The sequence below is a fragment of the Podarcis vaucheri genome (genome assembly GCF_965113315.1).
Source record: "Podarcis vaucheri genome assembly, chromosome: 17".
Taxonomy (NCBI): Eukaryota; Metazoa; Chordata; class Lepidosauria; order Squamata; family Lacertidae; genus Podarcis; species Podarcis vaucheri.
Window position 1 is genome coordinate 27,439,083 of NC_138755.1, and position 24,717 is coordinate 27,463,799.

General features: G+C 42.2%; 1 protein-coding gene and 1 long non-coding RNA gene across 10 annotated transcripts in view; both read left to right on the top strand.

Annotated features, from left to right (window-relative positions):
* LOC309522205 overlaps nt 1-24,717 on the top strand; it is a 218,734-nt gene that overhangs the window by 75,669 nt on the left and 118,348 nt on the right. The window lies entirely within an intron of this gene.
* Nucleotides 1-24,717, top strand: part of KIAA1958 — a 71,271-nt gene that overhangs the window by 18,717 nt on the left and 27,837 nt on the right. For 4 of the 9 annotated variants that reach the window (XM_082204780.1, XM_082204781.1, XM_082204782.1 and 1 more), the window contains one exon: nt 16,320-17,513. The exons of 4 other annotated variants lie outside the window; for them this stretch is intronic. In XM_082204780.1, coding sequence (XP_082060906.1) covers nt 16,320-17,365 — 1,046 coding nt within the window. In that variant the 3' untranslated portion in view covers nt 17,366-17,513. Of the gene's footprint in view, nt 1-16,319; nt 17,514-24,717 lie in introns of those variants that run through there. One more of the 9 variants, XM_082204788.1, reaches the window with a different exon arrangement.

A 24,717-nucleotide genomic window follows, 5' to 3' on the forward strand; every position in this document is an offset into this window, starting at 1 on the left:
CATTTCATGGAGGGCAAATGGGAGTCAACCAGACTTGGTAGGGAACTCTACAATAAAAGAGCTCTACAGCTCGTACAGAGAAGGCTAGTGATAGCCTCTTGTCAGACTTCAGGCATGACCCAAGCAGGACCCCAGTCAAGCTCTTTTAAGGAACAAGGAGGCTATACAGTACAGGAAGAGGCTCTCATTCTCATACTTTGACTTTTGAAGATCAAAAGCTGTGGGTTGAGCGATACCAGTGTATAAACTAAGTGCAACCCAGCAACACTTAAGGGTTGATATAACTGACATCAATTACTATTGTCCCCCACTCCAAAAAAAAAGGCTACTACAGTATTAATCCATTAAACAAAACCAACCCCTGTCATGTTAAAACTAATGAAGTTACAATTTGAATGTTAATCCAAAATTTTGTGGGTTTTGTTTATCAGTAGATCTAGGACTTCAATGGCTTAAGCTTGGGGTCTAGCCTAGTGAGTTATCCAGACTGTATATATGCTCTGGTCCCAAAGCCCTCTTCAGGCATGGAAGAGAACAGAGATGTGATTGGAAAGCTCTATAAGTTATTTGTATTAGGCCAAGCAATCTGATACATATGCTAGGAGTCTAGATTTTTGCTCTTGCCTGGTCAATAGGTTTTCTTCTTAGCTTCTAGTTGGAAATCCTTTTTATGAACTATTTCACAACTGGTTTCAGTCTAACATTCTCTATGTTTTGGAATGTCATGAAGTGAAGTTTGAAATGTGCTTTGCTTTTATTTGTTTTGTTTATGTTGCAACTTAAACTTGACGTTGGAACTTTCTAAAAGTTTTATTGCCTTTGAACCAATAGTATTTTTAATACTGCATCTTGTATATAGTTCCCTTGTAGTGGAAAGACAATTAGCAGCAAAATGTGAGATGTTTAAAACAGTAGGTGCTTTAGTTGCTGAAAAAGGGAACATTTCTTTTCTTTAGAGTATTTGTATCTGAATGTTGCTAAGACTTAGATTTTATTGAATAAATAGTGATTCATTGTAACTGTTGAGTGCTTTTATATGGACCTTGCAATCCTGTAATGGTAAAAAAAAAGTTTATCCATCCTAAATAGAAGTCTGGCTAGCTAGCCAAAGTCCATTATAAACCTTTTAATGCTGAAAATAAAAACTTGTTCACCAGTTTTATAACCTTGGTTATCTATTCAGCAAAAGGTATATTAAACTTAAACACAGGTTTAAATTCTGTCCTTTGCAATCCTCTCTACTCAAAAGACTTACCAAAGGGAATCCTTCATATTTCAGTCCTTTAGCGCTATGCGTATGTAAACCATAGACAATTTACCTTGCAGATTTTAGATGTGGTTTGAGAGCAGGGGCAAGATTCAGATAGGGCCCCCCAAGTTTCCTTTTGATATATTTAAAATTAAATTATGAACAAGACAAGATTGCAAAGAACATTTCCTACTTCTTAATGCCTCATAATAACTATATTTTCTTTTTTCTTTTTTAAAATTTTATTTTCAATTTTTCATCATTAACATAATTCAAACTTAAATTCAACAATATTTATACAATTGCGGGTTATTTTTAATACAGTTGACTTAGTGACTTAACAATATACTAACTTAACAATATAGCACTGCTTAACAGTGACATCCTTCTTTTTTTTTAAAAAAAGGAAAGTGGTTTCTTCCTTGTACATGGGCCCAATTAATATTTCATAATAATATGCATGCAGTGTGCAGAACTAGCATGTTGGCTGGAGAAATAGATACTTAAAGATGTTCAAACATATGTGATCAGTGGTACCATTAGGGTAGTTTTTGATTCTGGGTGGAATGATCTTGTAGCCCTGTCCCAACCGGACCGAATGGTCTTATGAGGACCGCTGTCTTTAGATGCGAATGTGTATTAGTTACTTCAAAATGTGGTAAACCAGCCCTACTGCTATTCATTCCTCAGGTACAGAACAAGCCCTGTCCTGCTCTGAGTGTACCACTAGATAGTGATTTGGAATGTGCTGGGGCAACAGAGGCTGCATCTGTTGAAATTTCCTCTTCTGTATAACCACTAAAGGTGCACAAGTTTTGTCTTCCATTGCATGAGGGTCAGTTGCGTCCTTGATGCCAGCTGCTGATCACAAGTGATGTGAAAATTTGCTTGCTTGCTTGCTTGCATGATTGATAGAAGTATATCATCTATCCTAAGCCCCCAGGACTGGGCTAGGCTTTTTATAGCATAAATCTTAACAAACGAATTATCAAAACATACATGCATACATGCGTTGCAGAGAAAGTTACAGAACCTTAACTTAAGATTCAGAGCTCTCAACCGCTACGGCAAATTGGGCTCTGATTTTACATGACAGAATTTATAGCTCTTGGCTAAGGCGATTTCTGCAGATAGCCTCTAGGGTCACATCCAGATGGAAGTGGTCAAATGAACAATGAAACTACTGTTGTGGATTAATCAGATGCCCCCTCTCTCTTTCCTGCTTGAAATAAAGAGGAGTTCAGAGGCCACTGGCCATTCGGCATAAAAAATGGAGCCTAGCTCTGCCGCTGAGCTAAATATAACATGATCTCCTGGCACACCATTTTCAGTTGGAGAAATGTCCAAACTCTTGTGGCTTTAATGTAATGTACTGTGTGCCGCTGGGACAGGGTTAGCTGCAAAACCAGTGGGTATATATGAGTTCAGACCTGTGGCTACCTGCACACTGCCCAAAAAGAGGAAATGCAACACTAAAAAAAAAAAGACAAAAGAGAACACCAATTTGCATGTGCTAATTTATAAGCATAGGTGCATATTTAGAAGTAATTGCTATAATATAAAGAGAAAGCACAGTACATTTTCTCTCTCTTCTGGGGAAGACCTGTGTGCCTTTCAGCATTCTGTGCTGTCTGTTAGGGGGCAACTCCCTCTACTTATTAAACTGAACATGGGCCTTCAAATACAGGGCTCCCTGTACAGAACTGTACTCTGATGACCTTTCAATAGAAGGTTCTCCTCTGTAATGTAGGACAGCTGGCCATCTTTCTGTCTCAGTTCTAGTGCCAGATTTACGTATAAGCCAGTGATGGCCAAACTTGACCCTCCAGCTGTTTTGGGACTACAATTCCCATCATCCCTGACCACTGGTCCTGTTAGCTAGGGATGATGGGAGTCATAGTCCCAAAACAGCTGGAGGGCCAAGTTTGGCCATCTCTGGTATGAGCTAAACAAGCTATAGCTTAGGGCCCCACTCTCTTGGCCCCCCCCAAATTTTTTTAAACCCTGGATGTACATTTCCAAAATATAAGATAAGTTCAACAATTACTTTGATGACATACATATTTTGTTATGTGCAAACGGCTTTAGATATCTATTAGGTCCATAAATTACCGTATACCATATATTCAACACAAAAAACAGCGGCCATTTGTTGTTGACAAAGGACAGCTGGACATATAAAGAGCCCCATTACCTTCAGAAGCTTAGGGCCTCATCAAACCTAAATCCAGCCCTGCTCAGTCCTACACCTTAAAAAAAATCAAAATCAAAGGATATTTGCAAACCCTGAAGTACTTACTTGTTCATTGGGCAGGGTGAAGGCAGGAAAACTAGCTGGGAGAGTGCTGATTGTATTCTGTGGATTTGTGATAAGTCAGAATGCTTAAAATAGGCAATGCTTAAAATTTAAAATATGTGACATCCCTTTCACAGGGCAGATGGGAAGAATTCAGATTTCATTTGTTGCATACTGTTTCCTCTGCAATGAACTTTCAGATTCTTGTTTTTGTTTTTGCAAAGCTGATAGTGCTGGCAGATTCATTTGCAGAAAAGGAATTATAAATCATTTGCTTTACACTCCTTCCTTGCACTGGTGATCTTTGCTTTATCCCCCACCCCACCCTGCCCTATCATGCTGTCCCTATCATGGTGTCCATCTATTTATATTACTGCCAGTAAGTACTGACAGAAAAATGTATGGCTCTGTGTGCTGGGATTTCCTTATGGCACCCTGGCAACTGCTTGCTCCCATACCCAACAATCAGAGCATTTGTCTTCCCCACCCAGTACAACATGGTGTTGCTAGAGCAGATATGTTTATGTGCCAAGTTTCTGTTTTCTTTCCTCTTGCTCTGTAGTCTGGCTCCATAGAAATTCAGATAGACACGCTGCTCCCCGGCCTCATGTATTGTTTGGGGTTTGTCCTGTGAAGCTCACTTGATTTAATTGCAACTCTGGGAAAACAAATTAAGAGTCAGAAAGGTTGGTCTTTGCATTCTCACTTCAGCTGTGCATGCATATGCTGTTTGTTTTGGCTTCCATTCACAGATATACATAAACACATACACACACATATATATTCATTCTGCTTCATTTTGTCTTCTGGCTTATGATAGCTGTCAAACAATGAAGCTCCAGCTAAATCACGCAACAAGCCTACTGCCAGTTTTAGGCTTAAACAAAAGTGTGAATATTTATTACAGGAAAGCAAGGAGGCATCTGAAAACCACACAGCAAAACAGATTATGTATAAGATAAGGCAATCGTAAATGTCTCCCTTTCAAAATGATGAATTAAAAACATCTGAGGTGATTCCCCCCTCCTCTCCAGAATTTAATTATTCAGTTTGTGCTATTAACAGTCCGGAAACAATTATAGGAGGAAGGGAGCGGGGAGACGAGCTGAAAAATATCCATTGCACAATTACGTTGGGGATATGCAGAAACACTGCCCTTTAACAGCAAGTATGTATGAAGAAGAAAAGCTGAGCCAAGTCCAGAGTTAATTAGATAAGGAGGGTAATGGTTATGGCCAATGTTCACTAGCACAATTTATGAAACTCGGACTGCTACCAATTTACATGTTTTGGATGTTCACAGACATATATATTTCCACAATCAACATGTGTGTGGACTGATGAAGTCGAATTTGAATGGAGAAAACATGGATTCCAAGTGAGATCCAGCTCAAATGTGAACAAGTCCCAAAAGTGAGGGTAAACATTGTAAATAAATATACTCCTGGTTGCATAGATAATTAAGAAATATATAAAAGTATGAAGCTGCATTATGCTGTGTCAGACCATTGTTCCATTTAACTCAGGGTTTCCCAAACTTGGGTCTTCAGCTGTTTTTGGACTACAACTCCCATCATCCTTAGTTAGCAGGACCAGTGGTCAGGGATGATAGGAGTTGTAGTATGAAAACAGCTGGAGACCCAAGGTTGGGAAACCCTGAGCTAGCTCAATATCGTCAACAATGATGAAACAGCAGCTTTCTCAACTTTCAGGCAGGAGTCCTTTGAAGCCATACTTGGGTGTGCTTCAGTTTACTTCAGACCTTCTGCATACAAACCACAAGATCTACCACTAAGCTATGAACCCTAGTTCATAAACCCACTAAAGATTAGAATCTACTCCAGAAAAAGTGCAGCTTTGGTACTCAGCTGACCAATGAAAAAGTAGCCCACTGCTCTGCTTCCAGATGTTTATTTGTTGTGTTTTTGTTGTGAACTGTCTAGAGCTGTTCTAGGGAGAGACATGCTATAAATATTTTAAATAAAATAAATAATAGGTCCCCTGGAAATTCAGAAATTGCTGATACGAACAAGTATCTGCCTGATCTTGATGGCAATGGCTCCTGATTTTGGATATCCTTTATTCCTGGCAAGGCTTTACCCCCTTCCCCTGCCCCAAATTGCCAACAGCATTCACTGGAGAGGTTTCCAAGTTTTCATACTGTGCCTAATCAGAAAGAATGCAAGCTGGGGGAACGGGAGGCACATTATTTTTTTAAAGTCAGAAACTTGATCTGATTCAAAATTTGAAAAGAAAACGGGAACATTCATGTAAAAGCAGTCTTTTTGTAGCTATGCTCATTCCAAGGTGAGAACACCATGAAAATGAGATTCCCTGGGCAGTTTGTATCGGTTCTCTCTGCACTATTAGAAGCTGACAGCAATAGCTCACATGTTATATCTTTACATCTCCAGTGGATATAACACATAAATCAGAACAGAGCATCTGTGATTCACTACCTTTGGCAATATAATAATAATATAAGAAATCCTGCTTAGGGCCTAAGATAAGCAATATATCACCTGAGTACTGTCAGGTTCCACAGAAAACTCCAGAGTGTGATTTACTATATTAATTACAGTCTTGTGGCTTCGTGCTGCTAAGCCTGAAATTACAACCGCATTCCAAAGTTGATTTAAGAATATTCTTTGGTTAGGAATACAGCACAGCTTATTATGATTAATGTAATAAAATATTTATTCCATATTCTGTTTTTTCTTTGTTTCTCTGTTTAGTGCCCTACTTAGGAGACCTGTACAAAAGTTGTAGCATCACATTACCAAGGCCAGACTGGATGCGATGGCAACAATATGCGTCTGCCCTATTCAGGCATAAAGCATGTAGTGTAGAGGCAACTCCCAATTTACGCAGGGGTTATGTTCCAAGGCACTGTGCATTTAAGTGAAATCGCTTATATTTGAAACACCCCTGAAAAGGCCTGCTATATACTCTATAACAAGGATGAAATCAGTACCAATTCCTCTTATCCTTCTCCCCACATGTTATGCAATGCTGACACACCATATTAATTCATTTTACCAGGCTGTCAGATGAAAGGCAATATAAGGAATATAATTGACATTATAGAATATCTGGAGGTCAGGAATGAAAAACAAGCGGCGCTGGTGTTTATAGATGCAGAGAAGGCCTTTGACAACGTTTCATGGTTATTTATGAAAAACACACACAATGGAAATGATAAATTTTGGAGAATCATTCTGTAGAGGAATTGACGCAGTTTATTCAGACCAACAGGCCATGCTGATTGTGAATAACATGACAACTGAAAAATGTAAAATAACGAAGGGTACAAGACAATTCACTAACAGAACAATTCTATATATGTATTATGTCAGGACCAGGAGATACACTGACAGAATTACCACCATATCCTATGCATGGAAAGGGGAAGGCACCCAACCGGAACGTTTTGTGTTTTTATGCTGTGAATCACCCTTTAATCTTTGGATGAAGGGTGGTATGTAATAAAGAAAAACAGGAAAACAGCACCCTCTGCATCCCTGGAAATGCTGCCATACCCTACCAATCAGGAATTGCGCTGGCGACGCTGTCCACATGCCCCCCAAACACGGAAGCAATCATTCAATGCATGATGATAGGGAAGATCCCTTACTGATAAACACATAGAATAATAAAATTGTGGAAGGGAGCCTGAGCATCACCTAGTCCAGGGGTTGTCAACCTGGACCCTACTGCCCACTAGTGGGTGTTTCAGGATTCTAGGTGGGCACTAGAGGGTTCTATGGCACAAGCTCAATCCTTCCATCGAGCACTGGTGGGCGGTAAGGAAATTTTACCATCCAAAAAGATGCATTAGTGGGTGGTAGGTGTAAAAAGGTTGTCTACCCCTGATCTAGTCCAGCCCCCTGCAATGTCGGAATATGCAGCTGTCCCATATGGGGATCGAACCTGCAACCTTGGCATTATCAGTACCATGCTCTAGTCATCTGAGCTATCCAGGTGATCATGATAATACGAAAACCCATTTATAGATAAGCATCTGTGTTAGGCAGTGGCTTGATATATAGTAGGGTAGCAGGTACAAGTGTCCCTATATGGCACTAGCTTCATGCTAGGAATGCATTCACTCCTTGCATAACTGTCTGCCATGGAGATTCCAAGGACTCAGAATCCTGTCTAGAGCAAGTAGGTTAACAACCCTACAGAGGACTATCTGGGAGCATCCTGGCCATTGTTGCCTCTAGGGGTCCTAATTTGGCTCCCAAGGCCCTTTATCCCCAAATCACACCCACCTGCCCCACCCCCAATATTGCATGTCACATCACGGGTGAGGCAGGTAAATGCCAGCCTGTCATCACATTGAAGTCCATTTCCAAGCTGCAAAGTCAAAGGGAGGGAAATTTCTTGCATCAGGTCTTGTGTTGCTGTGAAGTTGCACTACTGATGGTCTGTAGGAATATGTAATAAGTCATAAATATGCTCTTGTACTGTGCCACTGACACCCTGCCTATATAAGTGCTGGAATATACTGAGAGTCAGTGTGGTGTATTGGTTAGAGTGTTAGACTATGATTTGGGAGACCAGGTTTCAAATCCCTGCTCATCCATGAAGCTCCCTGGGTGACAGTGGACCAGGCTCCATCAGTCATTGCATTAAGGCTCTTCAATGCTGACCAGCGTATTGAGTATTCATTCATTCTGACTGGTTTGTGAGAAGGTTATAAGGCATTACATCAGGCAATTTTCATCCCACACTTTCCATTGCATTTTCCTGTTACTTCACTTATCACAAAAAAACCCGACTTTTTTGAAGGGGTTGGTGGGGAGTGGGCTTGTTGTGCAAGAACACCAAATCAACTTGAATTGCAGAGCCTGAACTTTTCGATATGTGATTGTATCACACCTCAGAATAGCAACAGTCCAGAATAGCCCATTGTCTCTCAAAAGCCAAGTCATGTGCACTGGACCAGGAAATGAACTTTTTATAGCATGAGCCTCTGCTCTGATTTATTAATTGAAGTAGGTCAAGCAAGAATAGAAACAATTATTGAAACTTGGCACCTGGGAATCCAACCAAATTCTTAGTGGATGTAAGTAAACTAGAGTCAGTGAATCTAAGAGAGAAGTTATACCATTTGAAATCTGGTCTGTCATCTTCAGACTTTTTCTTCTCCAAAGCAAAACAAAAAACAGAATAATAACTATTTCTTCTGTAAATGTAAAGGCTGTAACTTGGATGTCATAGCCAATCAGGGGTCAGAGACTGGAACTGGAACACAGGATAACCAGCTTCCTCTTCCTGCCCTTCCCAGAAATGACTGGTGACTTTTTAGTCCTTAGAGCAGCAGATGATGCTCTTCACACAGCCCAAGGTTGGTAAAAAACCAGTGAAATAAGCAAAGTGATTTGATGGCTTGCTTGCCCTGTAATGGCATGCAAAATCTCCCACCTGAAGAATGCTGCTCACACTTCCTGCTGGTAAAACCAACCCTGACAGCTCTCTTCTGATCTTAAAGAGGGATTTCCTTCTTCCCTCGCATCAGCTGCTGATTGTCATCATACCTGGTTAAGGGCCAGCAAATTCTGGTGAAGGTTATTTCTAAACTCAGAACCTGTCACTCAACAAACTCCAGATCCCTAAACCATGTCTAGTGGCTATATAACTCCAAGAGCATATATTATATTTGCTAATGTTGGAAGAGTTGATGAGACTCTTAGTTCATAATAGCATAATAGCCTCATTGCAGGCTGTCATTCACTTTCCTCATGCAAGAATTAAGAAACCCATGATCCATGTGACTTATGTTGTGACAAGCGCTGCTATAATAATTGGATGACTGTCTAGACATAGACAGGAGGCTGTTTTGGTATGGTATGTTGGCAGTCAAAATTCTGCCGACATGGAAAGTTCTAATTGTTGAGTGTGTGTGTTACCTACCCTGAAGAATGGTCATTCTGAGTGGCTTAAACTGGAGTTCCTTTATTCTATACTGAACTCATTCATTCATTCATTCAATCATTTAGTATTTGCATTATTTTTACTTATTTTTGTAGAAGTAATTTTCTGAAGACTGGCACAATATAGCCTCTGAAAATCTGTGATTGTAATGATCACATTGTGGCTGATCAATTTCATGTTGCTATAGCAGATTACTCCCCCACCCCCTATGTAACTAGGTGGCATTTGTCAGTGATGTGGGACGTTGTGCAGGTTTCTTCTGAAACTAATGTGTTTGAAGCTTCAGGATCAATGTCTTATATAGAGACGGTGACATCAGTGATGAAAGAGACATTTACAGAACAACCCTGCACATGTTTACTCATATGTTAACCCCATTGAGCTCAATGTCCTATGTGTGTTTACATGGGCATGTACTGAATTCAAGTATATAGAATTGCAGGGGTTCAGCACATTCTTATGCATGTTTACTTGGAAGTGTGTCACAATGTGTTCATTGGGGTTAACCCCTAGGTGAGAGTGCATAGTATCAGAATCTTACAGTACAGAAATCGGAACATTCCATTGTCAGAGGTACACTGGTATTGTTATTATTATTATTATTATTATTAGTAGTAGTAGTAGTAGTAGTAGTAGTATACTGCCCTATACCCTTAGGTCTCAGGGCGGTTCACAACATAAAATCACAATATAAAACACAAAATACATAATAAAAACAAAAACAACCCAATAATCCCCCTTAACACATTTTAAAAGGGCATTAGATGCCAATCAGCTAAAGGCCTGGTTAAAGAGGAATGTTTTGCCAGGCACCTAAAGGTGTGTACAGTGGTACCTCGGGTTACAGACATTCAGGTTACAGGTGCTTCAGGTTACAGACTCTGCTAACCCAGAAATAGTACCTCGGGTTAAGAACTTTGTTTCAGGATGAGAACAGAAATTATGCTCTGGCGGTGCGGCAGCAGCGGGAGGCCCCATTAGCTAAAGTGGTGCTTCAGGTTAAGAACAGTTTCAGGTTAAGAACAGACCTCCAGAACAAATTAAGTTCTTAACCCGAGGTACCACTGTAATGAAGGCGCCAGCCAAACCTCCCTGAGCCTCCACAAATGGGCCCATTCTGGGTGGGGCCGTCTGGGTCTCTCAAGGAGGAGGCACACAAAGAAGGACCTCGGAGGATGATCTCAGGGTCCAGATTGGCTCATATGGAAAGAGGCGGTCCTTGAGGTATTGCGGTCCTGAGCCATTTAGAATGAATGAAACAGGGCAAAGTCACGGGCAGGATGGAGACAGCACAAAGAAGGGGCATAACTGGCACCACATCTCACCCTTTTAATCCACACAGATGCCCCCGTTGATGCCTTAATCTTGCACCAGCTCTAGGCCTGGTGCAAAAAAAAATCCCTCCTATTGACTTTGGGGGGGGGGAATTGTACCCATGATAGCCCTGCCGCATCACCATGACAGAGCATAGGATATAGTGTAACTCAGCCTTCAACAACATTGTGCCCTTGGTATCTTTGGACTACAATCCCCATCAACCCCAGCCAACATGACCAATGATTGGGGGTGATGGAAGCTGCAGTCCAGCAAAACCAGGAGAACATCAGGAGGTAGCTCCACTCATAACCACATCATGCTACCACCAGAATATAAACCTGTCACTGGTAGACCATGGCCATATCCACACCATACATTGAAAGCACTCACCTACCACTTTAATAGTCCTGTAATTCCAAATCTAGCCTGGCCAGGTGCAACATGCTCTCCTTCCATCTCACAAAACAACTGAGCATCCAAGTCCAGGGACCGTGTGTTTCAGCTGTTTGCTGTTGTTCATTATTCTCTCTCTGTCTCCCTTTGCATTCCACAGGCCACTCTCCCACAGGGGCAGGATCTGCCCTACGCCCCCTTTCTGTGCTGACCACAAGGGAGACCCACCCCATGACAAGTAGCGGTGACCTCTGTGGGGGGGTTGTGACCTACCTGCTCCTGGTAGGCTCCTGCACCCTTGAAAATCTCTTTATGACAGGCAGTTATGCAACAGGTGAAGGTGTTCCTAGCATGGAGCTTGTGCTAAAAATGGACCTGCTGTCTGTTGAGCACGGAAATCCTGCTGGGGCAACTGGTTGGCAACTCTCCCTGTGTATCTTTCTGGTTCACAATCTTCTCCAACCTGGATACTGTTCAATAAAGGCATTGGCAATGTCACCTGCATTGTTTCGTTGACAGATCACTATCTCCCACCCCCTCCTTGTGTGACCTAGTTCCAGCTAGACTCTAGGTGGGGCTTTTGATGGGCTCCATGGCTCCTCCACCTCCTCCACTCTGTTTACTCAGGTTTCCTAAACTGGGATGGAGGCAGGCCTTTCGGGCTACCTAGGTGAAATGGGGAAGAGCCTCCACCAGGTGTCTTCTTCTTCTTTGGTGACCACTCATAGCTGAATAAGACAGCCTTCCATGAATTTGGTCTTAACAGTCTTCCTGTAGGTGACTGTGGAGGCCAGTTCTGGATCCACACGTCCTTCCACAGTGGGGACATAGGTTTCTGGGCAGGAACTGATCACAGTGAGAGTTTGCCAAACGTGCCTTCCTGTTAGCTCGTTTCCACCTTTCGTCCTGAGTTTGTGCTTCTTCAAAGTTCACAATGCCTTTGGTGAAGGCTCTTCTCCAATTGGAGCGCTCACTAGTGATTCCCAGTTGTCAGTGTTTAAACTACATTTTTTAAAAAAGATTTGCCTCGAGAGCATCTTTAAACCTCTTTTGTTGCCCACCGGCATAACGCTTACCATTCTTAAGTTTGGAACAGAGTATTGCTTTGGAAGACAGTAATCAGGCATCCGAACAACACGACCAGTCCAATGAAGTTGATGTTGAAGAATCATTGCTTCGACACCAGTGATCTCTGCTTCTTCCAGTACACTGGCATTTGTTCACCTGTCTTCCCAAGTGATATGGGATAAGGCAGTCAGCTGCAGGTGAAGGGGTGGAGAGCATAGGAGCCAATTCCTAGGGGCTGAGGTCCCTTCACCCCCAATAAAATATTTGAGGGTGTCAGGGTCCGCCCCCCAAAAATTAATGGACATTGCATTCAAATGGTGTGGGTACACCACATCATATGATTAATTATGTGGTGTGGGGCTTACCTGGGCACCACCCAATATTTTATTCAAATCAGTGCCTTTGCTGAGCACTGGAGACAATACAGGTTTCCTTTACCGCATCTAAAACCAAACCAAAACCTGGAAAACATTATTTTATATATATTTCAAACAGATACGGAATCATACAGCAGAAAGAGGGAGGACGTGGATACATAATAATACAGAGAGCCTCTTTTGCATTGAAAATAGGACAATAAAACTCCTCAAGCCATTTAGTCACAGCACTTGATCATAATTCATTTGCATGGGCTAATTTCATTTTAGAAAACATTTAGTCCTTGTCACAGTGATCAACATTAAATATGATGTTGTGTCAAAACAGCTGACATGCAAATTGTATGCCTGTCAGCATTTCACAATGAGCATGAAGTCAGCTGCACACACACACACACACACACACACACCTACCTCTTTCTTGCTGGTGAAACCAGGGCACTTGAAGAGCAAGTCAGAATGGTCTTTCTTCTTTCATAACATCACCTTTGTGGGAGTTGATCTGCAGTGCACACACTTCACTGGTACATGAAGAATATGTATCTCAGAGCGAGGTGGAGGAAGGTATATGGTTGCCACTTAGTCACTACCCAGTGGTGTTTCTTGATCCTTGTTATTGCTGAAATAGGTCTTCCTTGATCTCTTAGTTGGATGGGGGTGGGGAGAGGATGCACCTCATCTCCTGCATCCCATACGACTGGAGACTCCAAAACACTGCTTCCTTCTCCTCCTCCTCTTGCAGCCTCTATTGGGCCAAGTTCTTTTTGTGTGAGATTAGACCAGCATACTGGAGACTTTATCAGACAGAGCAGAGAAATAGCTAATGGACCATCACTTTTGATGTGACTGGTGCACATTTAGTACATATAGCCTGCACTCTTTCCTTCAACAATGCACTGTTGTTTCAGGGGAGGGGTTTTTAACCTTTCCCCCATGACGCAGTCCTAATCAAAACTGTCTCCTTATTATGGAATCTTCAACCAAGGGCTAACAGCAGCTTCCGTTGGCAAAGTCTGACCCCCTCCTTTGGTAATCCTCACAGAACTCTAGCCCAATGGTTGCCATTAATTTGATTTTGAATTGATTTTAGAATGAATTGATTTTAGACTACAGTTCAATTAATTGATTGTGATTTTATGTAAACTGTGTTACTTTTATTGTTGTTAGCTGCTCTGAGCCCGTCTTCAGCTGGGGAGGACGGGATATAAATAAAATAATAATAATAATAATAATAATAATAATAATAATAATAATAATAATAATTACCAGCTCCTAGTGGCTGCTGAGGTTCCTTCGCATCCCCCATAAAATATTTGAGCCCCCCCCCAGTTGATTTGCATTGCTACTTAAATGGTGTGTGTGCATCACCTCTTGTGATCAATTATGTGGGGTGGGGCTTATCTACCCCCCTTTTTTTATTCAAGTTGGCACCCTTAGTAGCTTCTTTTGTTTTTTTGCAAGGGGGGGGCAACGAAAGTGTCTATGCTAAAAAGGTTAAACACCCCTTCCTGTGTGCTGCATTCCCAGTCTTAGTTGTAGTAATAGTAGTTAAAGTATCAATGAAAACCCCTTTCACAATGTAATCATCATACAGTTATAATACAGTAACAAACACACACCGAAACTCATATTCTCTCAATGGTTTGCATGTTAAAGAACAGAGATCGTGATCAAAGGAAATGGGATCTGTTAACAATTTATATGAAAAGAGAATTAAACATATGAGCTGGCTTGGATTATTTACTTCTATAAATCCCAGTTATGATCCTAATCTGGGGCCAAGGTTGCTGACAGATGAATGTATGTTTAAGCGAATATGAAGAATGAAGGGGATACATGTTCTTGAAAAAAAGCTGGAAGTGTAATTTATAATGGTTTTTACTTATTGCTGGTTTTAACTTGGCTAGGATTCATGATTGAGGGATGTGCTAGAAATCTTATCAGAAAGACCCAAACTTTTCAGCCCCCTGGCTTCACTGAAGTTGATTTTCCGGGAGGTATAGGACATGGAACTTCTCCCCCCCCCACACACATGTTACACTCAATTTTATTTATACAAAATGCCTTGAGTGAAAAGAAGAAAACAATTGCTAGTCAGTCCCTCTTGCCGTCTGCAGGCAAGGTGGTCACTTGGCATTCTTAGCATTGTTGGCCTGCATTTTCTACAGCCCTTTCTTGTTGTTTTCCTTTGCAAAATGCATGTTCTGCAGGAACTTGGGTTCAACCCCCTTCAGAGATTCATATCTATTTGATCTGGGTTTCTTATTGCCCGTTTCTGTGCCACTTGCGAGACTGGTTACGTGTGGTGTGGTTCTTGGACTTAGCCATGACTTAAACCTGAACCTCCACCACCATTCAGACCGAAACCGGAAGAGCCTGACATAGAACTTCTTTATTATTTGGAGACCCAGGTCCCATTTTAAGAGACTGAAATCAATCAAAACAAAACTATTCCTTTCTAAAGGTATGGAGAGGTGATGATGTTGAAGTCACATGACATCAGCCTGTTTCAGATTGGGTCTTCTCCTATTCTGGTCAATTTTCAGATTCTCACTTAAATCTAGTTATCCACATTTCCACATAGATAGATAGATAGATAGATACATACATACATACAGTAGATAGATGATAGATGGTCCTCATGAAAATTCACCAGCATTTTAGTGCATTCTCCTAATAGGCATCTTTTTGTATGCACTTTTGCTTAAGATTCATATTTTTGCAATGCACTTGTGCCTGATATGATGCATTTTATAAGTTATTTTCAGCAATATATGCATTTCTATACACACTTGTACATTTTTGTACACATTATTTGGCTAGAGAACTGCATTGCAAAATTTGGGAAATTGTGGATTTTGAAGGATGGCTGGGTTTAAGTTCATGCATTTTTGGGGAGGAAGTGTGAATTAGGTAGGTTTGCCTTTAAATGTAAATTCAGTTGGATTTCTCCCCCATCTCTACCTGCGGGCTTCCAGATGTAGTTAGACTCCTATCAGGTCCAACCAGCATGGTCAATGTCAGGGATGTTGGGAGTTGGATCCCTGTAGCATCTGGAGGGCTTAAGATTTCCCATCCCTGCTGTAGACGTATCACTATATTTTTGCCACTTGTAGCAAACTGCACTGCAATTAAAACATTTTGCTCTGTGTACGTCAACATACTGTATTGCACAAATATGTATTATGCTGAAAGAGACATCTGACTTACCACGCTGAAAAGTGCATTTCATTAAAAGTGTTTTCGATGTATTAAATGTGGCTTTAGTTTTGTGTTGTTGTTGGAACCAGCGCAACCTCTGGTTTCACAAATGAAATGGTTTGAGAATGGGGGTTACCTTTCTTAATTGGGTGTCTGCACAGAACAGTGGAGAGTTTTTCTATTTTCTAGCTTCTTCCAAAATGCAGACCAACTCAAATCTCATATTCCGCGCCTATTACAAATCTCCCTGCACAAAAAATGTGAGCCAGTAACTAGCTGGTTTCTCATATCCTTGATAACATCATTTGTGAAACTGAAGTTGGCTTTCCAAACATGGCAGGTATGTAATACGTAATACCCTTGCGATCTTTGTGAACATTAATTTCCCCCCTTTTGTTTAAAGGAAAATTTAAATTTGAGAAAAAAGCGTTATCTCCTAAACTCATTCCGTTCCCATCTCTTCTTTTGCCTCTCCCAGACCAAGATGAGAGAGCTGCAGAACTGAGCAGAGAGCAAAATGAGAAAACCATTCGCAGTACCCAGACAGCCCTCCGAAACTTCAGGGAGTTTCTCATCTCTAAGTATCCCTCGGAAACCCGGGAGATCTACATCATTCCTTGCAAAGAGCTGGATGCTTACTTAGCATCGTTCTTTGTCGATGCCCGGCAGAAGGATGGTTCGGAATACGAGCCAAATAGTTTGGCCAATTACCAATGTGGGCTGGAGAGGTATCTCAAGGAGCACCGATACGGATACAGCATTACCAGGGACAAGGAATTCAAGAGGTCTCAAGAAGCCCTGAAGCAGAAGCAGATAGAGCTGAGGTGCAAAGGGAAAGGAAACAAGCCACACAAGTCCATGAAGCTTACCTTTGCAGATGAGCTTATCTTACGCAAGAGAGGCCTACTGAGCCGATACAACCCCGAGGGACTGCTGAACCTCGTCTGGCTTAACAACACCAAGGCGTTTGGCCATTGTACTGGCTTCCATGGCTCCACCCTCAAATGGGGGGACATTAGGCTTCGGGTGACAGAGACAGGGCTGGAATATTTGGAATGGATGGGTCAAGACAGCGGTGATGGGAGCACTAAAACCAAGAGGACAGGCACGGACTCCAGAGTGTACGCAACGCAACACGCTCCGCAGACCTGCCCCGTGCAAGACTACAAGGAGTACGCCCAAAGGCGCCCCCCTGCAATGCGATATGAGGACGCTCCATTCTACTTGTCCATCAAGCCGGTTGTTAACCTAGCTGCACTTCATTGGTACAATTGCCAAGCCCTAGGTAAAAATAAGCTGGCCAAGATGGTCAAGACGATGTGCGAGAAGGGGAACATCCCTGGTAGGAAGACCAACTTCAGCGTGTACCAGAGCTGCAGCACACTCTCCGAAGCTCAAAGCAACCAGCTGGTTCTGATTTGCAACAACTTAAGCCAGCAGGCTGCTCAGTCCATGGCGAGCCACTCTGGCTCTGGCAACTTCATCGTGTCTGCATCTTATGACTCTTCTTCAGACACGGCTTGAGAGGACTCGAGATGAGAACATGTTGTGTTTGAAGCTGTGGGTCTGTGCCCAGGGACACACCTCAGTTGTGATTCTACACGGCTCCCCTCCTGATTCACCTTTCCCCAGTGTTAATTCACTTTATTAAAACAAATAATATATATATATATATATATATTCTTTTTACAAAGATGTGAATAGAAATAGTTTAGTATAACTTATATAGTATTTATAGTGCTGATATGGCAGTGGGGGTGGGGGGACGAAACCTACTTATAGGGTGCTAATATAATGGTAGATTTTCAAAAGGGGAAATAGTTTTCAGGCATATACAAGGCAGGCCATAGTCTTTAGGCAGAAGCAAGCAACACTACGCACTTAAGTCAGTTGTAACACACAGTGGCGTAGCGTGGGTTGTCAGCACCCGGGGCAAGGCAAGTAATTTGCGCCCCCTAACCCGTGGATTTGCGCCCCCTAACCCTAACCCCCAGATGTTGCGCCCGGTGCGGCCGGCCCCCCCTGCACCCCCCACGCTACGCCACTGGTAACACAGCCATATCTTGAGAAGACCCTCTGTGAAGACAACATGGTTCACAAGTGGGAACTGAGCACTGGGGACACCGTGACCAATAGTGGTGCCCCAGAATGCTTTTCTGCACCTCCTGTTTATTGCCTTTGAGCTTGTGCAGAAGATGTTGTCATTAAATCATGTCCAAAATGCATCACTTGCACCTAAACATATTTGGTTTAAAAAATAATAATAATGAGTGTATATTCCCCATGATGCTTTAATATGACATGAATTCAGTATTATGTGTGGAGAGAAGAGAGATAATTTTCTATTTTCTTTCTTGCCGGCAAATATGGTTCTTTTCCAGCCTGATTTAAGGGGGAGAGAAGGAACAAAGAAAATGGGATGCAGCTTACTGGAGCATTTTCCTCTATTTTTCATTTGCTCCTTGTGTCTCAATCGTGCCAGCTTGGGGGGTGGAGAAGACATGATAATGATCAACAAACTGAAAAATAACAGTGGTCTTAAAGAAAAAGTATAATATTTATCCGTATGCAAAAACAAGTGTCATGGCAAAAAACCAGACTTTTACACAAGCAAACAATCTTAACTTTCCCTAGTTGAGAACCAATGTTTTAGCACTTTTGTGATAAGTCATTTTTAAAATATATATATACTGTCAAAGATTCAGCTGTAGCTGCTACACCAAGCAGCCACAATGCAAAACAGAATTATAAGGTTGCTTAAATTGTGGCCAGCATTTGTATTTCCTTGATAAAATACAGCAATAACAGCAAAAACAATGCCCCCCAATCTTCCAGAAACCATGAAAAGCTGCGAGTACAGTCGCAAACCTCATTTTGTTGTTGTTTTAATTGGGCGGGGGGACTTTCTAGGGAATCAACATGAAAACAGAGAGACCTCCCTGCCCCTCTAAGTTCCAAGCACACTTGTTGTGATGCTCCATAGTAAACACACATGCTTTTTGGAGTCTTTGCCCTAGCTAGATCTCGAGAGAACTGGGTTTTCTTTTTCAAGGCTCAAGCACAGTTGTTCCCCAGCAGCAGGGTTTCCCCGCCATACAGTATATCAAGGGTAGCCAATGTGGGGCCCTCCATACGGTGTTGGGACTCCCAGATTGCATCATCGCCAGCCAGCATGGCCAATGACCAAGAATGATCAGAGTTGTAGTCTGGAAGCATCTTCCCATTACACTAGCTACCTCTGCAATACAGTCATACCTTCGAAGTTGAACGCCTTGCGACTTGAACGCTTTGGCTCACGAACGCCGCAAACCCGGAAGCGAGTGTTCCGGTTTGCGAATGCTCTTTGGAACCCAAATGTCCAATGCTTGTTACACGGGTTCCGATTGGCTTCCTGCAGCCAATTGGAAGCCATACCTTGGTTTCCAAGCATTTTGGAAGTCGAATGGACTTCTGGAATGGATTCTGTTCAACTTCCGAGGTATGACTGTATGTGGTTCTTACGGATTGCCACACTACCAGTGTGTACAGAGGGCATCAGATTGAGGAAAGCTGATCTGGCCCCATATTCCATTATATACAACTCCGCACTAGGAAATCTGTAGTGGGGGGCCGGGGGACTTTTGATCTATATGCCACATTTACTCCTCCTGGTGATTTGATTCTCCCATCACATATTTAGGAAATTTGCATTGTTTCATTACAGAACAATTTTCTGTTGAGCGATTTTTTTTATAGTATATTAAATCTCACACAGTAACATATGATGGGGGGCAACTTGAATAAAATATTGGGGGGCAGGTATGCATAATTGATCATTAGACATGGCACATGTACACCATTTGAATGGCAATGCTCATCAACTTTGAGGGGGGACAGGCCCCTCAAATATTTTATGGGGGGGAGGGAGAAGGGATCTCAGCCCCTAGGAGTTGGCCCCTATGCATTTGATGTTTTCTAACTCAAGAATAACCAATTATTCATCTGGGGCCTAAAAGCAGATCTGGAAGCTCTTTGTCTGTGCCTGATGTATGGGGCAGATAAAAGAGCAGATAGGACTTTTGCACCTTTAATTGCTGTGTAGAAGAGGGGATTTCAGCATCACGATCTACCAAATTTTTCGCTCTATAAGACGCACCATACCACAAGACGCACCTAGTTTTTGGAGGAGGAAAACAAGAAAAAAAATATTCTGAATCTCAGAAGCCAGAACAGCAAGAGGGATCGCTGCACAGTGAAAGCAGCAATCCCTCTTGCTGTTTTGGCTTCTGGGATAGCTGCGCAGCCTGCATTCGCTCCATAAGATGCACACACATTTCCCCTTACTTTTTAGGAGGGAAAAAGTGAGTCTTATAGAGCAAAAAATACGGTACTTAAGGTGCAATATCCCTGCCTACATTTTCATTTGGCCACCAGATTTTAACCAAGGCTATTATATAGTCTATGCCCATATTTCCACTCATAAGAGTTAAAATGTTTTCATGTTACAGGAGCCATTCCATACATTGCTACATCTCTCTTTGGGAGTTTATAATGCTCCAGCTTTGCTTGAGCACATTGCCCCTTAACTTGTAGCACTTATTGGTAGTTGTCATCAACTTTAGTACAGAACTTTAGTACAGAGCCCATTTGTGAAGAGATTAGTTTGTGCAGCAAAATATACTTCCCCTCTTCCCTCGACTGCTGAGAATATGGAAGTTGGTTGTCCTTGTTTTCTTCTAACCAATTCCCTGTTCCAAGTGAAGCCAACTTTTTTAGCAGCAAGGTTGTTTTGGAGGGGGAGGGGAGGAGTAATTTGCTTCTAAAAAAATAAATAAATCTCTGTCTTGCCAAAAAATAATAAAATTCTATGCATTGTGTAATTCAGTGATGTTCCTGTTAAATATGCATGTTTTATCGATGCATTTGTGATCTTTGTATGATTGTTAACCATTGCTGCTATAACCATTTATTGTAGTTAAATGGGGGGAAATGGTACAGTTTACTGTGAGGGCTGTGCAAGTTAACAGTTTTATGTGTGACATTACAACTTGTATCTTTTTTATTTTTTATTTACATATTTTTTAATCTGGAGCTCATACTAGTGCCTTCTGTAGAAGGAAAATATAATATGTTGTGGTTGATAAATCGTGCCAAATTTTCAAGTCATGCTGTTCTAAGGCATCCAGTCTGTGACCAGGGCAAACAAATAGTTAATGTGTTATTTTGGGCCCAACTTTATATTGTTATTATAAATCATTTAAATAGCACTTTTAAAATGTCCTAGATGGGTCACTATGATTCTCGTTATACAGTTGAGGAAACCGTGGCTTCCCAGAGTGCATCTAGATGACAGACTTTAACTGGTTTAGCAGTCATTTCTTCTTCCCATGGAACCCAAAAAATCTATTGTAACTGTGAGAGGGGATGCTAAGGATATAAAGGAGAATTCTCAGCTATTCACAGTCTAAGGTTTTAGTGAAACTTTGGCCCTGGGAAAGACTACCTTTTATCTTTACCAAGATAGTTCCTAACAAAATTTCGTAAACCCTTCCCCCACAGTGTTGCAGTGTATTTTATGGGAGGTGCTGTAACCCTGCACAGTGTCTACAACATCATTTAAAGAATGTCATCTCACCAAGCGAGTTGGTCACTAACAAGCTCTCAGTTTTGCAAATGGAAACCAGATAAGCAGTTGAGGTCTTTTCCCTAAATGAAATAACATAAAAGTGAAAAAAAAATGTTAGGTGCTTGATGGCAAAGGATTCTTGGCTGGTGAAACAGGAAATTGCTAACTGAGGAACTCTGGATCCCGGTTAGTTACATGATTTTGTGGAATTCTTTATCTGATTATTTATTAAGCTTCACGGAGGGAGAGCCACATCTACACAGTAGTGCATCTGCTTTGCATTCAGAAGGCACCAAGTTCAATCCCTGGCAGCTCCAGATAGGTCTAGGAGAGTCTCCTTGTCTGAGGTGCTGCAGGGCCATTGCCAGTTAGTGTGGTCTAGGGATGGGGAACATGTGGCCTTCCAGATGTTGGATTCCAATTCCCATCAGCCCCAGGCAGCATGTCCAATGGTCAGGGATTATGGGAGTTGTAGTCCAAAGGAACATAGGTTTCCCATCCTTGGTGTAGACCAGACACCCCCAAACTTGGCCCTTCAGCTGTTTTGGGACTACAATCCCCATCATCCATGTCCACTGGTCCTGTTAGCTAGGGATGATGGGAGTTGTAGTCCCAAAACAGCTGGAGGACCGAGTCTGGGGATGCCTGGTATAGACACTACCAACCTAGATGGGCTAATGGTCTGTTTTGGTATAAGGCCATTTCCTATATTCCTGGAATAGGTAAGGTAAAGGACGCAGGTGGCGCTGTGGTCTAAACCACTGAGCCTCTTGGGCTTGCCTATCAGAAGGTCAGCGGTTCGAATCCCCGCAGCGGGGTGGGCTCCTGTTGCTCTATCCCCGCTCCTGCGAACCTAGCAGTTTGAAAGCATGCCAGTGCAAGTAGATAAATAAGTACCACTGTGGCGGGAAGGTAAAGGTGTTTCCATGTGCTCTGGTTTCTGTCACGGTGTCCCGTTGTGCCAGAAGTGGTTTAGTCATGCTGGCCACATGACCCAAAAAGCCGTCTGCAGACAAACACCAGCTCCCTCAGCCTGAAAGTGAGATGAGCGCCACAATCCCATAGTTGCCTTTGACTGGACGTAACTGTCCAGGGGTCCCTTTACCTTTTATTCCTGGAATAGAATGATCATTTGTATAACAAATTAATAGTGAAGCTATAATTCGGAGAGCAATACCTTCAGATGAAAGACTTGCAAATTACTTAATTATTTTCATGATGACCTCGTTCTGATTTATTTTTTTTAAAGCTAATTGCAAAGGCTAGAAGAATGCAATGAAGGACCCTCCGGACCAGTGTTTTATTGCAGGTGTCTGCTGGAACATGTTCTTGACACAACAATAGCACACTAGTGATGGATTTGTTCTACTTTAGTTAGTTCTGCAACACTTCCTGAATGCTATCACGTTATTGCTGCCTAAAGCGGCTATAGCACAACGAAAGCAGAACGAAACCAAAGTAGAACATTTGTTGGATTAAATGTTATGGGATTTCAGCAGGAAGTCGGGGATATACACAAAATGGAAATGAATCAGCATGGCAGCCCCAAGAACGAACAACAGGATTTCCTAGAATCATAGAATCATAGAGTTGGAAGAGACCACAAGGGCCATCGATTCCAACCCCCTGCCAAGCAGGAAACACCATCAGAGCACTCCTGACATATGGTTGTCAAGCCTCTGCTTAAAGACCTCCAAAGTAGGAGACTCCACCACACTCCTTGGCAGCAAATTCCACTGTCAAACAGCTCTTACTGTCAGGAAGTTCTTCCTAATGTTTAGGTGGAATCTTCTTTCTTGTAGTTTGGATCCATTGCTCCGTGTCCGCTTCTCTGGAGCAGCAGAAAACAACCTTTCTCCCTCCTCTATGTGACATCCTTTTATATATTTGAACATGGCTATCATATCACCCCTTAACCTCCTCTTCTCCAGGCTAAACATGCCCAGCTCCCTTTGCCGTTCCTCATAAGGCATCATTTCCAGGCCTTTGACCATTTTGGTTGCCCTCTCTGGACACATTCTAGTTTGTCAGTGTCCTTTCCTGCCCAAGTGTAGCCACAAAGATAGTGCAGGCAAGATGGACCTGGTATGGTGCTTGCCATTAAGCACACACATAAGGCAGGGAAAATAGTCGTGCCAAACACCACCTTCACACTATGCATGACTCTTATTATTATTTTTTGTTCCATCCAAAAGCTTATCCAGCTCATGCAGGAATCACTAGGAGTTACTTGCTAAAACGGGAGTTTTATGAAGTGCAAAAGCTCCTGGTCACAAGCTTCTCAAGGTGATGTGCAGTAAAAACAGCAGAAAACAGTTTAGAAATAGGTAAAAGCACCCCCCCCAATAAAACCCACCCCAAATACTTTAAAAACGAATGCATGGGTGGCATATTGCACTTGCTGCGTGAGAGCAGACCAGCTCTGCCTGTTGAGAATTCTGAAGGCTTCTCCGCTGTCAAATGGCAGTCAAATATGCAGAATGTAAGGAGCATATTTGCTTCTCTCTCTCTTGAGGCTAATTTCCCCTGCTCCTATCCCTTTTAATACTTAGGGGAAAGCAGCTGCCAAGGAAAGAGATTAAAAGTAGACTGGCAATCAGATCCTCTGCATGTTTGGCTTTGAGCACTATCACCTCCAGCTTCCTTGGCATGCTAGTAGAGGAGTTACCATCAGACACAAGTGGCAACTCACAATACATGACTGATGGGATGCATTCAACCCAGTATATGATAAATTGTGCAAGCCTATTTTAATTCAATAATTTTCTTCTCTCTCCTCCCCCCCACCTTTTTAATGGAAATATGTACCGTATCTGTGACAACGCAATGATAGCAAAGCACAGAAGGTCCACTTTGTCTCACCGTGGTCCATGCTAATTGCAATCTGATTATAAGAGGCGAGGTGGTTGACTCTGATCGTCAGAATGGCCAGTTCTGTGCTGCTCAACTGTTTTGTGCAACATTACTGTGCAAACTGAACTATGGTGCAGCAGAGACCGCAACGCACATTGCTGCACCAGCGCAAAAAAATGTGGTGCAAAAAAAACCTTGCAGAAGTAACACAACGGCACCTTCTGTGAGATGCAGAAACAGCAATTGTTGTACCCTGTCCTGAAGACCTGCATACTTGCATGGTGACTTGGTGGTGTAAGCCCACTGGTCTATCCCTTCAAATAAAATAAAAGGGATCTCAAGAGGACTTGAACCTTGAGAAGAAGGGAAGTGCCCCCCGAGTGTCCTAGATTACAGCTCCCTGCTACCCCAGATAATT